At 49.6% G+C, this 25,076-nt stretch overlaps 1 protein-coding gene across 3 annotated transcripts in view; it reads right to left on the bottom strand.

Annotated features, from left to right (window-relative positions):
- The window catches only part of ELK3 (ETS transcription factor ELK3), a 70,931-nt gene that overhangs the window by 26,473 nt on the left and 19,382 nt on the right, over window positions 1-25,076 (bottom strand). For 2 of the 3 annotated variants that reach the window (XR_013449317.1, XM_036085858.2), the window contains exon 2: window positions 16,106-16,314. Coding sequence is in view for 1 of the 3 variants with exons in the window: in XM_036085858.2 (XP_035941751.1) it covers window positions 16,106-16,312 (207 nt within the window). In the remaining 2 variants the exon portion in view is untranslated. Of the gene's footprint in view, window positions 1-14,271; window positions 14,397-16,105; window positions 16,315-25,076 lie in introns of those variants that run through there. The other variant, XM_078076436.1, reaches the window with a different exon arrangement.

Here is a 25,076-nt window from a genome sequence, read left to right as displayed (position 1 = left end):
TCTTCCTAACAGCCCGGCCTGTTCCTAATCCCACAGCAGCGGGGGCTGCAGAGGAGAGTGGTAGATCCTTCCGTAAATACCCGCTTGACTCTGTCACAGAGGCTGCCAAGGGGGATTCTAAGGAGTGGTTCTAGAGTCAACTGCCTCTTACCAGCCATGTGCCTCAGTTTCCCCATCTATAAAATGGGGACTGATCTACCACCTGCCTCATGAGATTGGATGAGATAATCCATATATTAGCAGAACACTGATAACAGGCATACATGATAAGCCCACAATACACAGTTAGCTCTTAGTATTCATATTTTTATCCTCCCATTTAAGCAAAAACAAAACAAAACATAAAATCCACTCCCTATCCACCCCAGTGGCAAGTGAATAGTCCAAATTAAACCTCCTAGAAGGCTGTGCGTATTCCCCTCACTTCGTCCACGGTCCTGGGTACCATGTTGGGGCGTATGGCAGACAGAATTACATCTGGTTTATGTATCTCGACCAACAGGGGAAACATGATGTTTTATTTAGTTGGGTTCAGACAAAAAATAGACACAAGGCTTACCGTATATCATGCCTAGCACGGCCAGCCCTTGACATGCACTGTGAAGGAAACCTCACACACTCCAATTAATGTAGGCGTGGGGGGGGCGGGGGAGGGGGCCAGCCCTGGGGGCAGCAGATGTGAAATCCAAGTGTCCCGCTCCGAAGGCCATTGCAGCTTTAGCAGAAAGGCAGCATGTCCAGCCCGGCAAGTGGTGCGGACACTAAGCAGACACCCCGGCTGGGTTCCGCTGCTCTCCGACGCTGCTCAGAGCAGGACACGCACTGCCCAGACAGGAGGGAGCAGCCCAGCTCTGCGGGCTCTGCTGTGGTGGGGCCCCAGGGGGAGGGCCATGCGGGCTGCTGGCCCTGAGCGCCCGTCACCAAGATCCCTGCGCAGGGAAGAGGGATGGATTGATTTTGAGGGACATTCATCTCATCACGGTAGAGACCCTGCATGAAAGGAACCCGTGGCCAGAAAGGGTCAGGGAAAGAAGCAAACATTTATGAGCGCCTACCACATACCAAACTTGCACAGCCACCTGGCAAGACGGGCGCTGGGATCCCATTTTAAAGATGAAGAAGTCAAGGCTGTTGGTGGGAAGGGAGGTGAGACCCAATTTCCTGTCCCACAGTGGTGGGTTAGATAACGGGAGGGCCTCAGAGTGTAAAACTATGTAGCTATTTTAGAGGACAAAACAGCGTTAACATTTCCTCATGCCTTTCAATGCATGTTAGGTGAAAAAAGCAGCACTCACGGGATGCGTCCCTTGTTGTTGTTTTTTTTTAATGTTATGTTAATCACCATACATTACATCATTAGTTTTTGATGTAGTGTTCCATGATTCATTGTTTGCATGTAACACCCAGTGCTCCATGCAGAATGTGCCCTCTTTAATACCCATCACCAGGCTAACCCATCCCCCCACCCCCTCCCCTCTAGAACCCTCAGTTTGTTTCTCAGAGCCCATAGTCTCTCATGGTTCGTCTCCCCCTCTGATTTCCCTCCCTTCATTTTTCCCTTCCTACTATCTTTTTTTTTTTAACATATAATGTATTATTTGTTTCAGGGGCACAGATCTGTGATTCAACAGTCTTACAATTCACAGCACTCACCATAGCACATACCCTCCCCAATGTCTATCACCCAGTCATCCCATCCATCCCACCCCCCACCACTCCAGCAACCCTCAGTTTGTTTCCTGAGATTAAGAATTCCTCATATCAGTGAGATCATATGATACTTGTCTTTCTCTGATTATTTCGCTTAGCATAATACCTTCTAGTTCCATCCACGTTGTTGCAAATGGCAAGGTTTCGTTCTTTTTGATGGCTACGTAATATTCCATTGTATATATATACCACATCTTCTTTATCCATTCATCTGTCAATGGACATCTTGGCTCTTTCCATAGTTTGGCTATTGTGGACATTGCCGTAAATATTGGGGTGCACATACCCCTTCGGATCACTACATTTGCATCTTTGGGATAAATACCCAGTAGTGCAATTGCTGGGTTGTACAGTAGCTCTTTTTTCAACGTTTCGAGGAACCTCCATACTGTTTTCCAGAGTGGCTGCACCAGCTTGCATTCCCACCAACAGTGTAGGAGGGTTGTTCATTTTGGGGAGGTTCATTTTGACAGCCACATGCAGAAGAATGAAACTGGACCATTTCCTTACACCACACACAAAAATAGACTCAAAATGGATGAAAGACCTAAATGTGAGACAGGAGTCCATCAAAATCCTAAAGGAGAACACAGGCAGCAACCTCTTCAACGTCAGCCACAGCAACTTCTTCCTAGAAACATCGCCAAAGGCAAGGGAAGCAAGGGCAAAAATGAACTCCCTCACTGAGTTGATCCCATTTACAATTGCACCCCAAACCATAAGATACCTAGGAATAAATCTAACCAAAGAGGCAAAGGATCTGTACTCAGAAAACTATAAAATACTCATGAAAGAAACTGAGGAAGACACAAAGAAATGGAAAAGTGTTCCATGCTCATGGATTGGAAGAACAAATATTGTGAAGATGTCAATGCTACCTAGAGCAATCTACACATTCAATGCAATCCCTATCAAAATACCATCCACTTTCTTCAAAGAAATGGAACAAATAATCCTAAAATTTGTATGGAACCAGAAAAGACCCCGAATAGCCAGAGGAACGTTGAGAAAGAAAAGCAAAGCTGGCGGCATCACAATTCCGACTTCAAGCTCTATTACAAAGCTGTGATCACCAAGACAGTATGGTACTGGCACACAAACAGACACATAGATCAATGGAACAGAATAGAGAGCCCAGAAATGGACCCTCAACTTTATGGTCAACTCATCTTCGACAAAGCAGGAAAGAATGTCCAATGGAAAAAAGTCTCTTCAACAAATGGTGTTGGGAAAATTGAACAGCCACATGCAGAAGAATGAAACTGGGCCATTTCCTTACACCACACAGAAAAATAGACTCAAAATGGATGAAAGACCTAAATGTGAGACAGGAGTCCATCAAAATCCTAGAGGAGAACACAGGCAGCAACCTCTCTGACCTCAGCCGCAGCAACTTCTTCCTAGAAACATCGCCAAAGGCAAGGGAAGCAAGGGCAAAAATGAACTATTGGCATTCATCAAGATAAAAAGCTTTTGCACACAAAGGAAACAGTCAACAAAACCAAAAGACAACCGACAGAATGGGAGAAGATATTTGCAAATGACATATCAGATAAACGGGTAGTATCCAAAATCTATAAAGAACTTACCAAACTCAACACCCAAAGAACAAATAATCCAAACAAGAAATGGGCAGAAGACATGAACAGACATTTTTCCAAAGAAGGCGTCCATTGTTTTAATGAAACAACTATATATACTGAATAAAAGAAGAAAAAATTAACCTTAAAAGATGTAAAGGTGGTAGGATTGCCAGGGATCTGTAATATTTCTCTTCTGCTTCTCTGCATTTTCACGTTAAATAACATGCGTTTAATATGCATTAGTTGTCAAAACAAGCTTTTTTTTTTCTTTTCAAGAAAGCAGCAGGCTCTAAAAAGCTTACTAGCCCCAGACCCTGCAGCTTGTCACAGGCAGAGCTGAAGCTAATCCACTTCTACGGAGCGAGCACCAACACGGGAGCCCTTTCTGCCCCACCGCCACACCCTCTCGCAGAAAGCAGCTGCCGTTGCCTCAGAGGCTGCTGGTCAAGTCAGTCCGCCAGGACCCCGGGGCTCTGCGTTCCAGAGTAATCGTGGGGTAACTGCCGAGTGCTTGGGAAACCAGCTCTGTGCTAAGGAAGCAAGGTCCGTGCTCAGGAACGTCCCACGTCCCTTCCAGCTCCTCGTAAGACCAGCTTTCCCTGGTCTGTTCCTTTGCTGGAAACAGAGCCGCCTCTGTCCACCCTGGGGGGAGAGGCGGTGCCTGCTCTGAGGGAGCGCCCTGCAGGAGGCCCCAGGGACCCATCGGCTCCACGGCAGCAGACACCAAAGCCCACCTGGAAGTGGGGGACATTCGAGAGACAAGGCGGATGGGAAAACAACAGGCGGCTGGTATCCGCATCCACAGCCCAGCTGTGGCCCCTGCTGAGCAGCGAGAGTGCTCGTAGGGGAGCACGGGGAGCACGGACCAGCATCTCTGGGTCTTGATGGGCCAGGCGTTAAATGGAACCAGCACTGGGTGAACTGACCTGGGTCCGAATCCCAGTTTCTCTACTTCCTCTGACCTTGGGAAAGGTACTGAACTTCTAGAGGCCTCCCTTTGCTCACCTCTAAGAGCAGAACAAAAATACTGCACAGGGTCTTTTTCTCTAAAAAATTAATATATGTCAGTGGCCCACTCATATAGGTTCTCCAAACGTGAACCTCACCCAGTACAATTCTGCTTAGCAAGCAATGATCTAATTGTATAGCATCCTCGTATCACACTGTCTTTTCATTGTATTCTGCCTTCAAATAATCTAAATTCCTTTTTTTTTTAAGATTTTATTTTTAAGTAATCTCTACATCCAATGTGGGGCTTGAGCTTACAACCCCGAGATAGAGAGCGGCACGTCCCACTGACGGAGCCAGGCAGGCGCCCCTCAAATCGTCTAAATTCCTTATATTCACTTCATAGTTTCCCGAGGGCTTACTCATTATGTCATGCAATCCTTACAACATTTTGATACCCATTTTACGGATGAGGGACCTGAGGCGCCAAGCTTACTTCACAAACTAGAAAGTAGCAGTGATGAGTCTCGAGGCCACGAGTTCCCAGCCACACCCTGGCTTCAGCTCCTTGTTTTGGGTTCCCATCCAGACCACTGGCTGACTCACTCTTTCCGACACAAAACCTGACTGTCCTCTCTCCAAAGTTAGAACAAGTTCTCACTGTAGGAGTCATGCTCCAAGTTCCTCCTCTGTAACAAGCAAGCATTCTTTCAACAGCATTTAAGATGCTTTCACATGGAAGGCTCCTTGCTAGGCTCGGAGGAACAGAAAAGGAAGGGAATCCGGCAAGCATCTGACTTCTGCTTGCATCTGCCCCCCTCCCACTCCCTGCCATCCGAACTCGCGGGGACACGGAGCAGTTGGGGCCATACTGAGCTCTGCTATGAATCTGTTGTGGGCAGGCTCACCTCACACCTGCCACCCTAAGGAGCAGCCCTCAAAGGACTCCAACCCAGCAACTTGAGCTGCCTCTCCCTGGGCCAGTCTTTCCCGTCAGCAGAGAGTTGTACGGTACCACCCCCGCCCTCCCGAATTCATTTCCACTCAGAAGCTCAGAATGTGACTTTATTTAGAAACAGCATCTTTGCACATGTCACCAGTTAAGGATGTGGGGACGGAATCAGCACGGAGTTAGGGGGGGCACTAAGTTCAATGCCTAGTGCCCTCACCACAAGAGAAAAGGCTCCGGGAGACACACAGGGAAGAATGCACAGGAGGAGGAGAGGGACAGACGCAGAGACTGAAGCCCTGCAGCCCCAGCCGAGGACAGTGAGGGCTGCCGGGGCCACCGGAAGCCGGAAAAGGCAGGGAAGCATTCTCCCCGAGACCCTTCGAAGGGAGCATGGCCCAGCGGACACCTTGATTTTGGACTTCTGGCCTCCAGAACTTTGAGAGAATAAATTTCTGTTGTTTTGAGCCACCGAGTTTGTGGTACTTTGTTACGGCAACACTAGGAAACATATCCTCCCCCAAAGACTCTGTCCGGCGGGGCAGGGGCCACGGCCTTTCCCCAGGGCTTGGCCTCCCGCACGCAGCCGCCGAGACAGGTGACGCTTGGGCTGTCCTCTGGCTGAAGCTTAAGTCGGGAGCACGCACACGCACACACACCCCACTTCCAACTTCTAAGAATAACGTGCTGCCAATAAAGAGCTCCAACTCTTAGAATTGGCTGACTCCTGGGGGAGGTTTCTCTGTGGTTTGGGTTGAGATTTCTCTCTTCTCTGGCACCGCTAGACTGCAGTGTGAACCATCTCTCCAAGTCCGGCCAGCCTGACACGGCGCGGCTGCTCACCCTCGCTGCCCGGGGAACGTGCTATCCCGAAGGCCAGCACACAAGGGGAGCCTGGCAGGACGCCCACGCCGGGACTGGGCATTGAGAGCGTTTTTCCACCCCCTCCGGGCTCGTGGCTGCTTCTCCTGGACTGAGACTCTTGTCTCGCTGCTGGCTCGCTTTCAACACTCAAGGGTATTTTTATTAAAGGCCTCTGGAGTGTTAATAAGACAAAATTTAAAACTGTTCCCCCAGCACATGCTTGGCCGGGCAGGGAGCTGCCCACAGTGACTCTGAGCAGCCACTTCCAGTGGGGGGTGGGGTGGGGGTATGGGGGGGGTGGGGGGTGTAGCTGGGAGCCGAAGGTGGTCTGACAGCACGTTCTCACCCCGGCTTGGCCACCGATTTTCTTGCACATTCACTTCCCCCTCGGGTCCTCACTTGCTAGAGGACGGGCAGGCAGGGCAGGTTTCTTAGCTCCTTTGCAAGTGCTGACCTTCCGAGGTGACAGACTTCTTTTTATGCTGCAGGGAAGCCTGTTTGCTTGTTTCATGCGCGTCTATCCTGCATTCATTTGGCACCACTGCTTGCCAGGCGCGGCACAGAGCTGGGCACGGTAAGGAAGACCAGCGCCCGATCGGCAAGGCAAGCACAAGGACGGTGGACAGAGTGAAGGCAACACCAAGTGCAGACATCGGGTGGAGGAGAAGCGGGGAGGCGCCTGAGGATGAGCTGCAGCGGGCCAGGCAGGAAAGGCAGAGGGAGAGCCTGGGGAAGGAGGAGGTCTGAGTAGAGGCCGAGAGAGGGTGGCAGGCGGGGGTGGTGCGGGAGAGGCAGTCTGGTTGGGGCCAGATGGTAAGGGGGTTTGGAGTCTTTCCAGGAGGCTGCAGGATGCTGGGCAGGCACACAGGCAGAGGGGTGCCGTGCTCGGATCTGGCTTTCTTTAGGAAGTGTCGCTTGGCCATCTAGGAAGTTTGGGGGGTGCTCCTGGGGCTGCCAAACCTCCCGTTTTCAGCTGGCTCAGAGAACGCTGCCAGCCGTTTTTCCATTGTCATTTTGAACAAACAGGGGTTGGTCTCCTCTCTCTGCCTGCCCTTGGGCGATAATCAGCAATATTAGGAATGGGGGATTCACGGGTGGGCCCAAGGCTCTGTAGCTGTGTGATCCTCCAGCTTCATGATTCTGAGCATTGACCTTGCGGTGAAGCGCCGTAGACAGAAAGCTCTGCTGCCCACCAGCGGCTTCATCTTGGATCTGTTACTTAACCTCTCTGAAACGCAGTATCCTACCTCTAAAATGGGCCCATTACCAACTATGACGATAGGCATTTCACATGTTAGGAGATGAGTCAATAAATGTAAAAATATCTAGCACGGTGCTGGCTTAAGACAAATCCTCCATACAAGTGAGCTTCCTCTCCTTATGTCACAGATCGGGGGTAGGAGCTGAGGTAAACTGTTGTCAGAGCACGGGCGGGGGGAGGGGGGGGAGGGGAGGCGGCCCAGAGGAGCAGCTGGGCCGGTGGGTGGGCGGTGGGCGGTAGGCTGTGCCTGGTAGGGGTTTTGTCAGTTTGTCTACACAGCCACTGAATTTCCCTGCAGCTAGAAGCTGCCCAGAAGTAGGAACACCCATGCCGGCAGGCCAGTGTGGGCTTGGGCAACAGCCTGACGTAAGTGGATTTGGCCAAGCTGCTGGAGCGTTGGCAGCCCGACGCCGAGCCCAGCAGCCCCATCAACACAGTGTTGAAGGTACTCCCCAGACTCTGGGTGTTTCTTAGCAACTGCCCTATTTGGGGGAACACTGAGTGCCACCACGAAGCTAGCTTGGAAGCTTGTGCAAAACAGGCAGCACCCCCAGCCACCATGCAGTGCCCCCCACCCCCAACCGTCTGGTCCCCTCATGCCAGCCACTCACTCCCAGGGCAGTGTGACCAGACTAGAAAACCTTCACGAGGCAGTCAGCTACCCGCTCCCCCACCCCCACCCCCCAGGTCACTGGGCAGCTTCCAGGACCAAAAGCTTCCAGAAAGGCCCTGGTTATCCCCTCAGCCCCCAAGCAAAAGTGCAGTTGTCATCTGTTGTACTTCAAACCAGCTAAGCAGCTGACATGACAGGAAGGGGAAAAAAAACACAACAAAAACAACAGACCCTTAACACTCAGAGCCAGGGCTGGTCACAGGGGGGCAGCTTTGATGAACAAAACACTCCTGAACAGGGCCCAGGAGAGATGGGTCTTCTGCGGAATTTCACCACCAACAGAAGTCTTCTAGAAAGTTCCAGGATGCAAATGTTTGCTGGACTTTTGTTCTTTCTCCACTCTGACAGACAGTACATCATTTTATCTTCATAAAATTTATTTTGGGGAATTAGAGAACTCTGCCAGGGCCAGGCTTCTTGGCACAAGCAGGCGATCTCAGATATGTATTATTAACATGAACATTTTCCTGTCGTGATTGCACACCCAATTTAAAATGAATTATCCAATTAAGTTAAGAAGGTGACGCGGTCTACTTCCAGGAATATGCTGCCAATGACTCTGCCTTGACTGTTCTCCCCTGAACCTCTTCCAATTAAGCAGAGACCGTTCGGGACATTGCGAGGATAAGCCGGGATGTTGCTGTGGAGACCGGAGGGATTTTTTCATCATATCGCCATTTGCAATCTCCTGATGAGAAGAGAGCTGGCAGAGCTTTCAGCCTCCCCCTGGGACGGATGCTCACCGCCAACAACAACAAGGACAAAAGCTCCGTTGGACGGAAAAGGACGAGGGATTGCGTCAGCTTCCAGGTCTCCTGCAGCTAGCTCAGAGTCTGGGGCTGGAGCTTCCTCCGGGAAGTCAGCTGCCCCGCGTGCAAGCCGTGCAAGCCGTGTAAGCCGTGTAAGCCGTGCAAGCTGCAGCCCCACCCGCGGGCAGATCCCGGGAGGGGCACACACGCCCTGACCTGAAGGTGCCACAGGGCCAGCTCGGGGCCAGCTCGGGGCGAACTCAGCCAGCCCCAAGAACTCTGTATGTGCTAATCGGCCAAAAAGATCAGGGCTTGGGGGGGGGGGGTGCGGGGGGCAGAGCGGGACACCATCAATGCCAAGAAGAGCATGGGGAGATAAAGATTTTTATTTCTAAAATGCAAATCTGACCACGGCACTCTCCCACTTTCAGCCGTTGCCATGAAGTTCCAACTCTTCCGCATGCCACGTTCCACACGCCATGCCCCACTCACTCTTCCCACACCATGTGCCCCTCACTCCCTGGAGAACCCTGGGAACTCCCTGCCTCATGCACATGCTGTTCCCTTTGGCAGTACATCCTTTCCCAACTTGGTTCAGCCTGGTAAACCCATTCTCACTGCTCTGGGCCCGGGCAGGTGTCTTGACCTCCAGGGTCCTTCTCTCTGCTTTTACTTCCCTCCCCTGTCCTGGAAGATGCTGGTATCATGGCCAGGCTAGCACTCTGTTATAACTGCCTGTGCATGTCTGTCTCCCCAACCAGCCACAGAGCCATCCAAGGGCAGGTGGTATGTTTTCAAAGGTATGGCTGAACCCGGGAAGAAAAAAAGCAGAGGTGAAAGAAAGAGTGAGACAATGTCTACTAGAGAGAGATGTAGAACTAAAAACCTCCCAGAAGCTACTCAAGAGGGGGGGATCCCAGCAGCGCCTCATGCCCCTCAAGCTTGGGCCCATGAGTGTGGGCAGTTCGCGGGGCCACTCATCGGCAAGCTCTGGGCTTTGACCCCACTCTCTTCTCCACTCCACCATGAGAGGTTTAAGAACCACGTCTGAGTTAAGGAGTGAAAAAGAGTTGTCAATCTCGTTAACAAAGCCAATCTCTGAAAGAGACCCTTACTATTACATTGGGTTGTAAAAGGACCTTCTGGAAGACCCCATTTCACTCTAAGAGAGATAAAAAAACAAACCATACCCCCCTCCCCAAATTCCGACCATCAGAACTACAGCGAACAAAGCCACGTCCCAGGACGTACAGTGAGACTGCAGGAAACAAGCTGGTTGGGGAGGGTGATTTCTGAACTGCGCAGGCTCGAACTAGCTCTGCTTTCTGTGCTCACGGGCTTGGGTGCAGTCTCCTCCCTCAACCTGCATGTTTCCGAGCTGACGGGGGGCCTTCGGTCCACGCCTGAGGAATAAAACATGCCACGTCCTGGCCTGGGCATTACTCCTTTCTTGGAATTCTACCTGGGTTTGCCCAGCAGCCTCTTCAAAAGCTGTAAGTGGGGGACCCAGGTCCTTGTCAGTGCTTAGCTTCAAACTCCTGACCCTCCAGCCTTCCCTAATGGCATGTTGTGATGGGCGATCCACAGACAGGCAGGCGGAAGAAGGAACCCCAGAGGCCATCACAGCCTCTGCTAAGCCAGGATTGGAGCCATCAGGGTGGGCTTTGCTTCCCAACTAAGTCCTCTCTCAGTCGTTCGCTCTTCCAGAGCAGGAGGTGACTCCTTCATCTTTGCTTCCACCCTGGGGACCTGGCCCCAGTGCCTGGCATGTGGCAGGCGCGGCATGACGCACCTGTCATAGAACCTAGTTTCACACCTGTCGTTGAGTCTAGCTGTCTTCCATGTCACGCAGTTTTCCTTCGGAATGTGTGGCATCAATTGTAATTCTGTAAGTCTAAACGAAAGCCTAGCAGTGTCTGAAATATACGTACATATGACAAATTGAAGTGTGTCCCCCAAACAGAAATGTTGAAGTCCTAACCCCCTCCCCCCGTACCTGTGAATGTGATCGTTGGAAATCGGGTTTTGCAGACGTAACTGAGTTAAGAGGAGGTCATAAGGGTGGTCCCAAATCCAGCAGGACTGGTGTCCTTAGAAGAGGGAAATTCAGACACGGAGACACACAGGAATAACATCACGTGACAAGCCAGGTAGAGACTGGAGTGATGCAGGTGCTAGCCGAGGGACACAAGGACAGTCGGCCCCCACCAGAGGCTAGGAGGAGGCAAGGAAGGATCTACCCAGAGTCCCAGAGGGAGCACGGCCCTGCTGACACATTGATCTTGGACTTCTGGCCTCCACGTCCGTGAGACAACACATTTCTGTTGTTCTAAGCCACACACATTGTGGTTACGACCATCCTAGGACCCGAATCCAGGACAAGGCAGTGACACTGTGTTTCCAAGTTTAGCAGTTACCGAATGTCACCTTTCATTATAAAAGTGATTTGTATTTGGGTAGTGTCCACCTCATTAGGTTATCCAATTGCTTTCATTTCACATTTACTGAGCAACTCCTAGGCACCAGACCCTATAGAAGGTGCCAGAGCAACAAAAGGGGGTAAACCGGGAGACCACGGTGAAGACGGTTTTGTGAGGCGATATAAACAGGTGACCGTCACACAATGCAGGGAGTTTCATAAACCCAGATAACAGAAGTGACAAGCATCAGGGGTGTACTTAGCAGGTGCACGACGCCGTGCTGAGCACCTCGTACGCGTGCTCACATTTAATGCTCACACCACCCGCTGAGGGAAGGTGCTGTTGTGAGGCTTCCTTTCCCACGGGGGAACGGTCGCTCAGGCGCTGAGGGACCGCCGGACTCTAGCCCAGACAGCGCTGAGTGCAAAGCCCCTGCTGGCTACTCCAACTGGGGGTGTGCAGAGAAAGGTGCCCCTCAGAGGGGCAAGGAAGCATCATTTAAATATTCAAGTGTCTTAGTCACTGAATTTCAGAAGAGCCTCCATATATAAAGATAGGCAGTGGGGTAAAGAAACTATGGTCATCCATCCTCAGTCACCCAGGATCTGACCTCACCCGACTTCTGGGTGTGCTCATTCGGAAGGTGGTACACAGGTCTGAATTTTTCAAATTAGTGATGAAGAAAATATCATCTGGATCATTCCTCTGGCTAATACTCCATAGCACCTACTTTACTTTGAGCACGGTTCTCAGAACCGACCATGTGTGAACTCAGCTAACCCCCACCACCGCCCCATGGTGCAAGCTCTACTATCATGCCCACTTTAGGAAGGAAGCCGAGACCAAGAGGGATCAGGCAAAGCACTCACAGTCATGGAGCTGGATTTAAACCCCGCAGTCTAGCCTCGAGTTCATGCTATTAACCACTTTGCTATAATGATGGAAGGAGGGGGGGTTGAGGAATGATGATTAAAGATCAGGTCTCAGCCCCAAGCAGATACAATCAGCCCATACATTATTCTGCTCCAATGCCTTCTACAAAGTACTGCACACATTTCCCCCTTTTTTTGCCCTCTGTCCATTTCTAGTATTCTGGAATGAGCTAAAAATATAACCTACAACAACAACAAAAAATAATGATCTTCTCATGCTTGCAGGAAAACTTCCTTATCAGGACACACCAAGGGATGGGCAGTTTCAGCCAACAGTGACGAGATGCTAGCTAGCAACGGACAGAAAAGCCAACGGGAGAGAAGAACGCAGCCGTCAAGTTAGGGAGTCACCAACTTTATGCCACATGCAGAGCAGGCTCTGGATCAGTGTCCTTTGGGAGATGGGGGGTGGATGGACAGATGGACAGGCCTGGAGGATGGAGGAGGGGACTGAGGAGGATGTTGAGAGGCAGAGAGGGTCACGCTGAGAGCCAGGGAACCGTGAGGAGTGCCTGCGGAGCAGGATGGGGCACATGGAGGAACGTGCGGCCAGGACTTCCCTTCACAGACCCTCCTCCATTCTGCCTCTTGGGTTAGAAACCAAACCATGTGAGACTGCCATTTCTGTGGCTCAAAAATGGTCATATGTTGGCAATTTCTTATGGCTCCATGTATATACGTAGTCACAGAGTAACACTGGCAAAGTTGAAAGATGTGTTGATCATGGGGGCGCCTGGGGGGGCTCAGTCGGTTAAGCGTCCGACTCTTGATTTCGGCTCAGGTCATGATCTCAGGCTCGTGGGATCGAGCCCCCCATTGGGCTCCGTGCTCAGCACGGAGTCTTCTTGAGATTCTCTCTCTCCCTCTCCTTCTGCCCCTTCCCCTGCTCGCATGCAGGCTCTCTCTCTCTCTAAAATAAGTAAATAAAATCTTTTTAGAAAGTATTCATCATGAAATGTAAAATCACCTATAATCTTTGTAACCTTTGCCATTTCTCCCCCTTCTCCCCTCTCCTTTCCCCCTTCCTCTCTTCTCCGTTATCCTCTGCCCCTTCTCCTTTCCTCCCTTTGTATTTTATTTTTTTTATTATTTTTTTATTTTTTTAAAGATTTTATTTATTTATTTTGACAGAGAGACACAGCGAGAGAGGGAACACAAGCAGGGGGAGTGGGAGAGGGAGAAGCAGGCTCCCACCGAGCAGGGAGCCCGAAGCGGGGCTCGATCCCAGGACCCTGGGATCATGACCTGAGCTGAAGGCAGACACTTAAGGACTGAGCCACCCAGGCGCCCCTCCTCCCTTTGTATTTTAAACAGTATCAGGAAGGCGCTTGGGTGGCTCAGTTGGTTAAGCGCCTGCCTTCGGCTTGGGTCATGATCCTGGAGTCCTGGGATCGAGTCCCACATCGGGCTCCCTGCTCAGCAGGGAGTCTGCTTCTCCCTCTGACCCTCCCCCCTCTCATGCTCTCTCTATCTCATTCTCTCTCTCAAATAAATAAATAAAATCTTTAAAAAAAAAAACAGTATCAGGAGTCTAACGATCACACTTACTCATCACTTGAGAGCACTTCATGAGAAAGATTCAAATGCCCGTGTGCACACGTGTATCGTGTACATATGTGTACTGTGCTCACACGCATGTATGTTACACGCACTTACACGCACACTGCACATACGCACATGAGCATGTGCACGCGCACGCACACATATGGGCTGCACATGCATGTTGTGCACATGCCTGTACTGTGTATGTGAGCACGTATGCTGCATGCATGCATATGGACATCGTGTGCGTACATGTGTACACGGCACACACGTGTGGTATATACATACATGTAGTGCGCGCACATACAGTGCCCGTGCATGTGTATTGTGTACATGTGAGTACACCGGGTACACACATGGGTACCGTGTTCGTGGAAGGAAGGACAGAAAGCGTCTTCCCTTGGTGGCCATGCCTGCGTGACACGCTGGACAAGAGCTGCTCCCGCCCTCACTGTTCTCACCAGCGGGCTGCTCAAAGGTCATGCGGCCAAACCTCAAGCTCAGCGCCGGTGGGAGAGGACAGGGACAAGGGGGTGAGGAGGCCACAGCGGCCACTGGGGCCCTGGGCTCAACCGGACTCGCAGTGCACGGCAGGGCTGCTAATAAATGAAAATCACCTTTGTGTTACCCGACTGCCTACCTGCAACTCAGGTGTTCAGGAGGCAAAGAAAACGAATGGCCCAGAAGGTAGGGCGTGTGCCTTGTGGCCAGGAATGCAGGCCGACATGCCCGGGTCAGATCTGATGCTATGGCTCCTGGCTGCGGGAGCCTGGGCAGGTTTCTCCTCGAAGCCCTCGGCTGTCGGGTGTTCACGTGTAAAAGGAGAGGCAGTGGGCCCAGCTCCGGGCTGTGTGTCTAAATGGGACAAAGAGCGGGAAGCGCCCCGCAGCACCGAGCCTTAGACACAGAACGTACCAAAGCACGCCGGGTGACTGAAGGCCCCGAAACTGCTGTCCCCAGAAATCCAGAAAGTCTGCCCAAGGGAGATCGGGTGTAGTCTGCATAGCGATGGCTCTATGGGTCTTTTGAGGACTCATTTCCAGCCCACGGTCTCCCTTCCCACTGAGGTTGCACCATCCTTAGCCCCAGTGCGCGGGGTCACAAGGAGAGGTAGAACCGAGTCACAGATACTGAGGCAGGGCCCCTTATCTTCGACGCCTTGATTTAAAACAATGACATTTCTTTAGTCTCAAAGCCAGGCTTTTAGGCACCCTGCCAACAGGCAAGATGACTGTTTCCCTTCAGAGCCCCCCCGCCCCCATTCCCATTGTGTAACTCAGAACCTGGGGGAAAATGCAAAACAATAAACCATCTGCAAGTCTTTCAGACGGTGCAATTTGCAAGAAGTGCTTTTACTTCTTCATAGGACTCTGCATTAAGCCAGGACTAATTAATTGCTACATTAAAGGAAAGCACCTTTAACATTTCAATGACATAATCATATGTAATTATGATCATATAAAGGAACACTTTATAATTAATGATGTCTCCACTTCCTGAAATGTGTAATCCTTCTGTCTTGAATTCCAAAGAGGTTGGCAAAAGGCAGGCACTAAATATAGATCAGGAACTAATATTTAAATCAGCTTTTAATTCACCTTTCAATATGAACGGCAAAACCAGAACAAAAGCTTACCCTTATTAGGACTCTAAGTCTTTATGTCTATGAAGCTAAATACACAGCAACAACAGATCCACGCAGAGATGGCCAAAATTACAGGCCTGAAATGATTACCTCTAAATAGCAATAATTTTGCCCTAGCAGGCACATTAACTGCTTTTTCAGAAATGCATTAAAACTCACCCCAACTGTCCTTGGTTGGCAACTGGGCTGTGTTACCACTTAACAAAGCACTCTGACTCCTCTCTGTGACTTAAAAAGGAAAATGGCTTTTCTTTTAATTAGGGAAATTTCCCACGAAGGTGAAAACCCTGGGGTGGTAGCAAGCATTGTTCTAAGCACTGAACATGTTTATCTTCATAACAATCCTGAGATGGTACTATTATGATCCCCCTCATATAAAGGAGGACACCAAGGCCCTGAGCTGTTAAATAACTTGCCCAGGCTACCAAATTCCCAGGAAAGACCCGTCTGAGTGAACTACAAACCAGACGGGATACACAGACTTTCTAGATCTTAACATCTGTTCTGTCACTCAAGCAACTGACCATGAGGGAGGCCGGAGAACCTCTACGACTAATTTCTGTTGTTAGCAAAGGTTTGCCGCAACCGTAAGGGAAAACGTGGAGGGAACAAAATTCGACCCACAGGAATACCCAAAGGGCTTCTAGAAAAAAAAAAAAAAAAAATCCCTGTGGCACAGCTTTCTCCTCTACCAGAAAACCCTGCATGAACTGCCTCCATTTGATGTTTCTAATTTGCTTCATGGTCCACGATTATCTGCTCTCACCAGGGAAATGCGCCGTGGTGCGCCACCCACCCGAGGCCGTCTCCCGGAAGGTCGAGGGTTTACCTTGTCATAATAGTATCGAAGGGCTCTGCTCAGCTTATCATAGTTCATGTTCGTTTTGTTCTTCCGGAGGCCCCACAGTTTGGCCACTTCTTCTGCTTTGAGGAGCTTGAATTCGCCATCGTTGGAGGTCCAGCAGATCAGATGCTCGTGCTTCTGGTCCAGCAGCAGCTGCAACAGGAACTGCCAGAGTGTGATTGCACTCTCCATACCTGGGGGGAAGGGCGCCAGGTCAGAGCTGTCAGCACGGGTGCCCACCCAGGAGGGGCGGAGGGGGCCTCAGCTCCTGCCCTCCCTCCCCCAGGGAGCCCAACAAAACGCCACTTGCGCTTCGACCCCACAGGCCACTCGGACTCAGGTGCCTTCTGGATGCATTTTTGTAAACAGCCACGATTCAGAAATACAGGGAAGCCCCGTGATCCCTGTAGTCACGACACATGTCCCCTCCGGCCGCGGGGTGGCATCTAAGGTACGTGAAAGAGGGATTAATGAACTGCCCACTTGCACGATGAGTCCCCATTCCAGCGAGTCCCCTCTTAACACTAGAGTCTGTTCCTGCTCAGACTCTCAAGTCCTTTGTTGGTCAGTCTCTGCGTCCGTGATTTGCTGTGAAATCCGGACCCCATGATGAGTGCGTTTAGGGACGGGGCTGGGCTCCATCAGTCAGCCTAACTACTTGCCCTGCTGCTCAGGGAAGGGTCTTTGTCAGGTTGCTGGTGTCTCCCCAGGACTTCGAAACCGAGCACAGTGCCCACATGTCGCAGGGGCCCAACGGACAAAGGTTTGTGAACTGAAGGATCACCACTGCCACGTGAAGAGCCCTTAGCTTCCCCAGACATTTGTCACGCGGCAGATCAAACCCACGGCCACACCCGCTCCAGTGGGAAAACCATTTTTTCCCTGCTATGAGAGGATTAGAAAATACTCTCTTTTCCTTTGACTCTGGTGTGGACTTTGTAAGTGCTCTTCCTTCTGTCTAAAATGCTGTTCCCTCGCCTTGGAACCTGGTAAACTCCTACTTACCTGTGACGACCCAGTTCTAAGGGAGCCTTCTTGAAGAAATTTTTCCGCACTCCCCCAGTCAGTTCCTTATCTTCAGACATTTAAGGACTTTCATGGCAATGGGTACTGATTCTACCAGTCCTACTAATGCACGTAGTTTATCCACAGTCATTAAATTAGTAGGTGACAGGGATTAAGGAGGGCACTCATCATGATAAGCATTGAGTGTGTCTGCAATTGTTGAATCACTATATTGTACACCGGAAACTAATCTAACACTGCATGTTAACTCTAGTGGAATTAAAATAAAATTTAAAAAATAAAAATAAATCCTCTCAACGAAGACACACAAAAAAAACACGTTCGTGACATGAGGAAAGAAGAGGTGGTTGGTCTGGCCTCGAAAGCTGCACCTCAGGTCACCTGTCATGGCTGGACACATCAAGTGCCCTGGCTCTTAATCTGGGCAGGATGGGAGTGAGCTGAGGGGTGCTGGGTTGAGGACGCCGGGGATGACCAGAGGGTAGAAAACTGGGTTCTGGCTGGAGAAAGCTTCAAAGGCAAGCTGGGAGTGGGGACCAAGCCGGAGAGAACTAGGGTTCACCCCCCAATGATAGCAACAAGGAGACGCCGAAGCTGAGGGGCACTGAGCAAGGTGTGTGAGTCCAGGAGACCTGGTAGCCAGGATAACTTCCTTCAAGGACCCCTTTGGGCCAATATTTGTGTTCATTCCACAATGCCCCCCCATGCATTCTTCTTAAAGTGGCAGCTTTCAGACTGACAAGTTACTTTTCTCCTGCATGGGGATGGAGGTGAAAGCACCTCGCCATCCAATAAGTATTCACTTCCTTCTTCCTTTTCACATGTTTAGCCAAAAGAACACGTTTTATTTTTTCTCTAAGCAACCATGGGCTCTTCAGTTAAAGAAAAGCAGATTAGGAATGTTCTCCAAAACCCCATAAGGCATTTTATTTATGGCTCTTTAAACGAGACAGTCTTTACAGAAATCAATCTTCACCACAATGGCCACAGGGTCTGTGAGACAGTAAATCAGGTCACTGTTAGATCAAAACCGCCCCTGCATCTCATGAGTCTTGTAAGCAAAGCTGCTATGATGTGCGGCAGCTCACTGGCCTGGGTTCCTAATATGAACCACCCTTCCGATTATTTGTGGATGAGCCACAAGCTTGCTTCTCATCATTGGCACTAAGAATTGCTAACAGTCGTCTCAAATTTTGGGGGGTGTTCTTTTGGCCAAAGGCTTCAGACAGTAAACTTTAAAATATCTTTGAAACTTTAAGCAGATGCTCAGAGGAACCCGCTCCAAAGGGCAGAAGGCTGCCCGTGGGTCTGGAGGTCTGGAGGGAAGGGGGGGGCGGGCCTCTGGCTCATGCACCAGGGAGGAAGGCGGTAAGCCACCTGCCCGTTAACGGACTCAAACCAGCATGTTCCAGATGGGACGACAGAAACCTATTCGTGTATTTGAATGTATTTACACTTACTGCTTCTACCAACCAAGACTCCTTGGAGCTTCTCACGCTGCCTGGATCCCTGTTCATGGCACTCCCACCCCAGGTATGGGAACCGTGTTCTCTGGGTGTAACTTAGGAGGATGAAATGTTCTCGAGCTTTCCCACCTTCTCCCATCCAAGTGACCGTACAGCAGTGCACGAGAATGGAGTGCTTTCTTCCCACCCCACTGAAATCTGGGCTTGACCATACGATTCCATTTGGCCAACGCGACGTTCACTAGAAGGGATCGCCATGCTGCTTCTGAGCCAAGGTCTAAGGGGCTCCACGTGTTTGCACTTTTCCTCTCGTGCTCCCGTCACTGCTGTGGGGCCAGTGACCCAGACTGAGATGCGTGGAGCCGGCGGGAGCTCAACCCAAAGCCTGGAGCCCAGGCCCACGACCCGCAGGCTCGCTGCAAGAAACACGAATGCCGCGGTGCACCGAGGATGCCGGGCCGGTTGGTTACGTGGTACCATTGCAGCTAAAGTTGCCTATGACAACGTCCAATGTCTTTGCTTTAAAAAATTCTCTTTGTTCGAGTGCCATTATCTTTGCACTGTAGGGCTTACATGCACAATCACGAGGCGCGTCTAGACATGAAAAAACATGCTGCCTGATGCGGGGCGGGGGGGGGGGGGGTTGGCTGACCAGATCCTTACTGTGAGGGCCACCAGCCGGCCAAGGGACAACCGCGGGTGCTCTGGCCATGGCCTTAGAGAAAGGTAGAAGAAGGAAGGAAAGACAAGGGAGATGAAAAAGAGTAGAGGAGCAAGTGCTGGGGGTGGGGCCGTCAGGGGCCCCCTGGATTTCTGGAATAGAGGAACTGGGCCAAGGGAAGGCACGGAGCTGTGAACTAGGCATCACAGAGCTTCCTCTGACAAGCGCTTAGAGACCAGCGGGGCGGCGCTGAGCCCCCAGCTGGGGGGGCGTTGGGACCTTCCCTCCCTTCCCCCTCACCTCGCCCACACCGAGGTGTCACAGTGAGGCTACCACCGAGGACAGGAGGATTCCTTAGAAGCGTGACTGCCACCACTCTGAGGAGGAGACCTCGGCCATCAAGCCCCTCCTGCCTGAAGCACAGCAAGCCGGGGCTGGGGGCCTCATTCTCCCCTTGTCCAGCTCTGCTGGCCGGTCCTGTGCCCTCCCCGGTCTTCCAGCTTCGATGACTGTAGAGCACGCACGTCTTTATTGTTGGACATCCCAGCCACACGCTACTCAGACACAAGTCCCACAAACCTGTCCCTGTGAGTTTATAATCACACCTTCGAACAGGTCACCCCTTCTACGCTGGCAGAGGTAATTCTGGGATACAGTGGGGGCCAACGTGACTCCGGGCCCTCCCACCACCTCTGGCCAGAGCCATCCGGGGGATTAAAACGCAAGAGCATATGTGGGCAACGGCGGACAGAGGCCCCAGCTGACATCACCGTGATGGTTCTCTCCATTCGAGGGCACTCGCCGTGCTGCTTTTATTTTTTTTATTTTATTTTTTTTAAGATTTTATTTATTTATTTGAGAGAGAGAGAACGAGAGACAGCATGAGAGGGAGGAGGGTCAGAGGGAGAAGCAGACCCCCTGCTGAGCAGGGAGCCCGATGTGGGACTCGATCCCGGGACTCCAGGATCATGACCTGAGCCGAAGGCAGTCGCTTAACCAACTGAGCCACCCAGGCGCCCTCGCCGTGCTGCTTTTAGTTCCAATCTTAATTTATTTTAATTATGATTAAATACATTTAATCATCATTTACACAGTTGTTTTCACATACAATTACGCTTCACATTCTATCACCTCTCTGCCTCCAACAAATTCTGCCCCCTCTGGGACACTGGAAAAGATTCTAACGTCACGACTGGGAAGCATGCCCTTCCAACAATGACCAACGTATTCGCAAATTCATCCAAATGAGTATTTCTATCACCAGAAAAAAAGCTTTGAAATTAATTCTTTTTTAATTCTTTGACGCCTAGAATCTTTAATGAAGTGCTAGGTCTTAACATGCAAGTACAATAAAGTCCAATTTATCTGGCTGCCATCATTAGGAACGCGGGTGATTCAGACTGCATACTGTGCTTCTTATTAAGCAAAAAGTCCAAGAAAGTGTTGATACTTGAAACTGATGTTTGATACATTATTACGCCAACGGAGACCTGCTCTAAGTTAGAGTATTTCATCAGCCTAACCTCCTGTAGCCGCGTCCCCACAATCCCCTGCTTGAAATATACAGAACACACGAAAGAAATTGCTACAAACCTTTTAAAAATATTCCCCAAATCAAATTTTTGCTATTAAGAAAATGCTTCTCTTTCCCCTTCCCCTGCCCAGACCTTATTTTGAATGTATACAGTTTGGTCTGGTCTTGTCACGCCATTCTTTATGCAAAAATCAAACTCTGCACTTTGAGATTTAGGAGGATCAGTCCGCTTCTGCTCTTACAAGAAGAGGCGCCCCTCAGCATTAGACACCGTGCCTTCCGCGGGCTCCCCCTCAAAGACGGCAGTCACACCCTGGCCAGACCCACCTCCAGGCCACTCCAGAGAACAAAGCCACCAGCTGGTTGTCCCCTGCTCTCCTCTCCCTTTGTAATTTACAGCCCAGATCTTGCCACACTGGAGTTTCGTTAGATATTTAAAACAGTCTGTCCAATTTGAATAATATGCATACTTCCTTTTAAAGGAGTGAGGGAAAAAATAGGTTCCCCATGTTGACAAATTATCTTCATTAAAATTTTTATTATATTCTCCCTTCGATATAAACAAGACTGGATATAAGCTCCTCAAGGTTTATGATTCTTATATAATGATAAAATGAGGTTTACAAATTAGGTGCCTCCTGTGTCCCATTCAAATTACTGAGTAATTTCACGTATGATAGCTGATGTGTTTGTTGAGAGATGTCCCACAGTCACGGAGAGGTTATGGCAATGACTGAGCCAATGCAGCCCTTTTGAGTAAGATGTGTTTATACCACTATACCCTATAAAGATTCAATTCTCTCCTCACTTCTTTCAATTTTTTGTTTGAGTGTCCATGTTATGCCAAGACACCATCTGGGAATTTGGGAGATATCAGTGAACAGAGGAGATGAAGACCTCTGTCCTCATGGAGCTCACATTCCAGCAGAAGACAGGCCATAAACAACAACAAACATAGGAATATTAACTGTAGTGTCGGAAGAACAGCGCGATGGAAAAACACAGCCAGAGCAGGTTAAGGGGGTGGGAGCCTGCGGGGGGCGGGGTGTGAGCAGAAGATCACGGAGCGCCTCACTGAGAAGCTATGGGTTGAGAAATTCCTTTGTTAAAACAATTTTTGGGGCACCTAGGTGGCTCAGTCAGTTAAGCGGCTGCCTTCGGCTCAGGTCATGATCCCAGGGGCCTGGGATCCAGTCTGAGTCCCTCACTGGGCTCCCTGCTCAGCAGGGAGTCTGCTTCTCCCTCCCCCTCTGCCCCTCCCCCTGCATGTGCTCTTTCACGGTCAATAAATCTTTAAAAAAAAAAATTTCAAAATGGGTAAAATCATTGCTCTCATACAGACATAAAAATGCAGACATGGTAAAGATTTTATTCTACTCACTAATCAAGGAAGGAACTAGGCAGACCTTATAACAAGTTAAAAAATATCTGAACGATAGAAGCACTTGTAGATCAAAAACACTGAAATGAATGCACCCATGGGGCAAACCTGAGGGTGGGAGAGAAGTCAACTGAGCCCTGAGAGAGAGAACAGAATTTGCATGTCTATAGACAATAGCTACTTTGCTGTCACTTATCTATAATTAACAGAGTTGTAAATTAGCTTCCCGGAAAATCAGAACCACATCACCCAGAGAGTGCACAGTTTTTCACTGAAGCACAATTATTCCCTACCACCTGCAGCAGTGAGAGAGTGAGCCACTTTGTCTGTTCGGAAGGTTACAGAGCAGGCAAGAGCTGACTCCGGAGCCAGCCCCTCTGGGTTCCAATTCAAGTACTAGTCCTGCCTGGCTCTGGGACGTTGCCCAAGTTCCTTAACCTTTCTGTTATAATAAAAGTATCTCTCTTACAAGGCTATTGTAAGGATCACTCAAATTACTCATAATGCACTTGAACTACACCTGCTACCTGGTGTTATTGAAATGTTTACTATTACTTTTTAGGCAACAAGGAAACCTCTTCATAGAGCATGTTGTGAGGTCATTTGGCTTTCACCTAGCTCAAAGGCTTCATTTATATATTGTAACACCTTGGTTTTTTGTTCATTAGGCAATGACCCCAATGAAGTCACTGGAATCCAAAGAGAATCTTCAGCTCTTTGGTGACTGTTTATGAAGTGACTTGAAATATGCTTATATTTGGTTTTTCAGACTATCATCAAAAATGAAAGGACAAAAATTTTTTAATTCTGAGAAAACTCGGATCCCTGGGCACATACTTGCTGACTCCAGCTTAAGAAACATTGGTTCAAAATGCTGAGCCTGAGTCCTCCCAGCTGCTATGAGCCCTTGGGTGCCCCCACCTCCCTTGGGGCTAATTCCACCCCACTTCTCATGCTCCTGGAGGGCGGAGGGCCGGAAGGCACGCAGATGAGAGCTATTGGGTCAGAAAAAGAGAAGTGTTCTAAAGTGACATCCCAAGGGACATCTGTGACAACATGCTTATGACTGCTGGTGCTGGAGCCCACACGGAAACATTCCCCAGGCCGGTCAGGGCAACAGGTGCAGAGAGGAGAGGGGCAGAACTGGCCACGAGTAAAGGGCCTGTCTTCTGGCAACGGGGAGAGACACCTAGGCAGACTGAGCGTTACTTCCCACCCCCATTCTGTGTCTTCAACCCTTTTGCTTTTGAAGACTACAAACCCTATATCCTCGATTCATCCTCGAATCTGGACGGAGCCGCACGGAGAAGGACACTACAGACCAGGCCCAGCGATTGCGCTCACTAGCCCTGGTGCCCTCCCCTGCCTCCCGGAGCACCGCGGGGCCACGTGGCTCTGGCCCAGCTTCAGCCTCAGCACAGCCCTCCCTCAAGTCAAGGGCACTAGCCCCCAGGCCCCCGTCACACTAACTCACCTCCGGCACACTTCCTCTGGCCCCTGGGGGTCTAATGAACACCCTGCACAAAGGAAGAGAGAGCTGCTCCCTCCCCTGGGCTGGGAAAGACCTGCACTGGTTAACCGCCAACTGGGGCTCAAACAATAGGCACCATGGGCCAAGGGGACCGAAAGGCCACCCAGCGCCTCCCATGTGAAAGCAACGTACACGTACACACGGGTGCAAACACACTCATGCCAGGAAGCTTTTCAGCATTTCTCACGGTCTGCCTCACACAGTTAGTTGTTCATTCATTCATTCATTCATTCACTCATCTGTCTTTTCTAATCCTAAGAGCCTTATCTTTGCCTTCTCTGTCCACACTGGGTACTTTTATTAAGCCCTCACCCTCCATCAAGCCCTTTCCCTGTATTATCTCATTTAATTCGTACAACACCTCTAGGAGTTAAATACATTTACCGTTCCCACTTTGTAGATGAGAAAATGGAGGACCAGCCGTGGAAGAGCAGGGGCCCCCCAGAACAGTCTACTCAGTGTGTGGTCAACACACCAGTGCTAACTGCTGGTCATCGGCCCATGATAAGAGGAGTATAGAAATCGAGAATAAGAGTATAGAGACTTCTGCAATTTGTCATTATCACTACATCCACATATGTGATCAATGTAGGTTCATCTTACTAGCACAAGCGATGCACTAGTCAGAATCATGAAGTGGGACCACGCTGAAATGTGTGATATTCAAGGTTTTTCAACTGTAACCCAAAAGTATACAAAAATCTAGAATTCACTGATTTCATTAAAAGATTTAAATATAACTATAACTTTATAGGAAAAATTGTGGGAACTGGCAACTAACCAAGGAGTTACTTTAAAAGCAGCAATACTTGCTTTTAGATGAATGTTAAAAAAATTAATATCCTGAGTTTGTGGAAATGGGGTTTCAAAATCTCTTTTCTAGTGCCGTCAACATTCCTCCGTGAGACTGGCTTCTCTCCAGTGTAATTGAAACAAAACACAAAAGTAGTTTAGATACATCATCTCCTGCAGGTAGCATTATTGTATCCAAGCTAGATTAAATTCATTAGTCAGCAAGAAGCAAACTTTCTCCATGAAAAGTTCAGTGTTGACAAATAGGATGTTTGTTCAAAGTGTGCTTATAGGCATTTAATACAGGGAATCTCTAGCTCACTTGCAAACTTTTTGTTTGGTTAAAATTGCTACATGGCAAAAAGTTTCCGGTACTAATAATGATCTTCTATATTAATTGCCTTTGCATGCACTTTCAATGACTATGTAGTTTTTTGCAATTTTTCTCATTACACTTATTCTAATTGCATTTGTTGAAATGTCATTTCATGCCTGTAAAATCTATCATTAAAAATTGGGCTGTTATTTTGATATCTTTGTTTTTTTATTTTTCTTGTGTGTCCCA

This window comes from Halichoerus grypus, chromosome 6, assembly GCF_964656455.1.
Source record: "Halichoerus grypus chromosome 6, mHalGry1.hap1.1, whole genome shotgun sequence".
NCBI lineage: Eukaryota > Metazoa > Chordata > Mammalia > Carnivora > Phocidae > Halichoerus > Halichoerus grypus.
The sequence above is the reverse complement of the archived record's forward strand: the minus strand, read 5'-3'. Positions and strand labels throughout refer to the sequence as shown.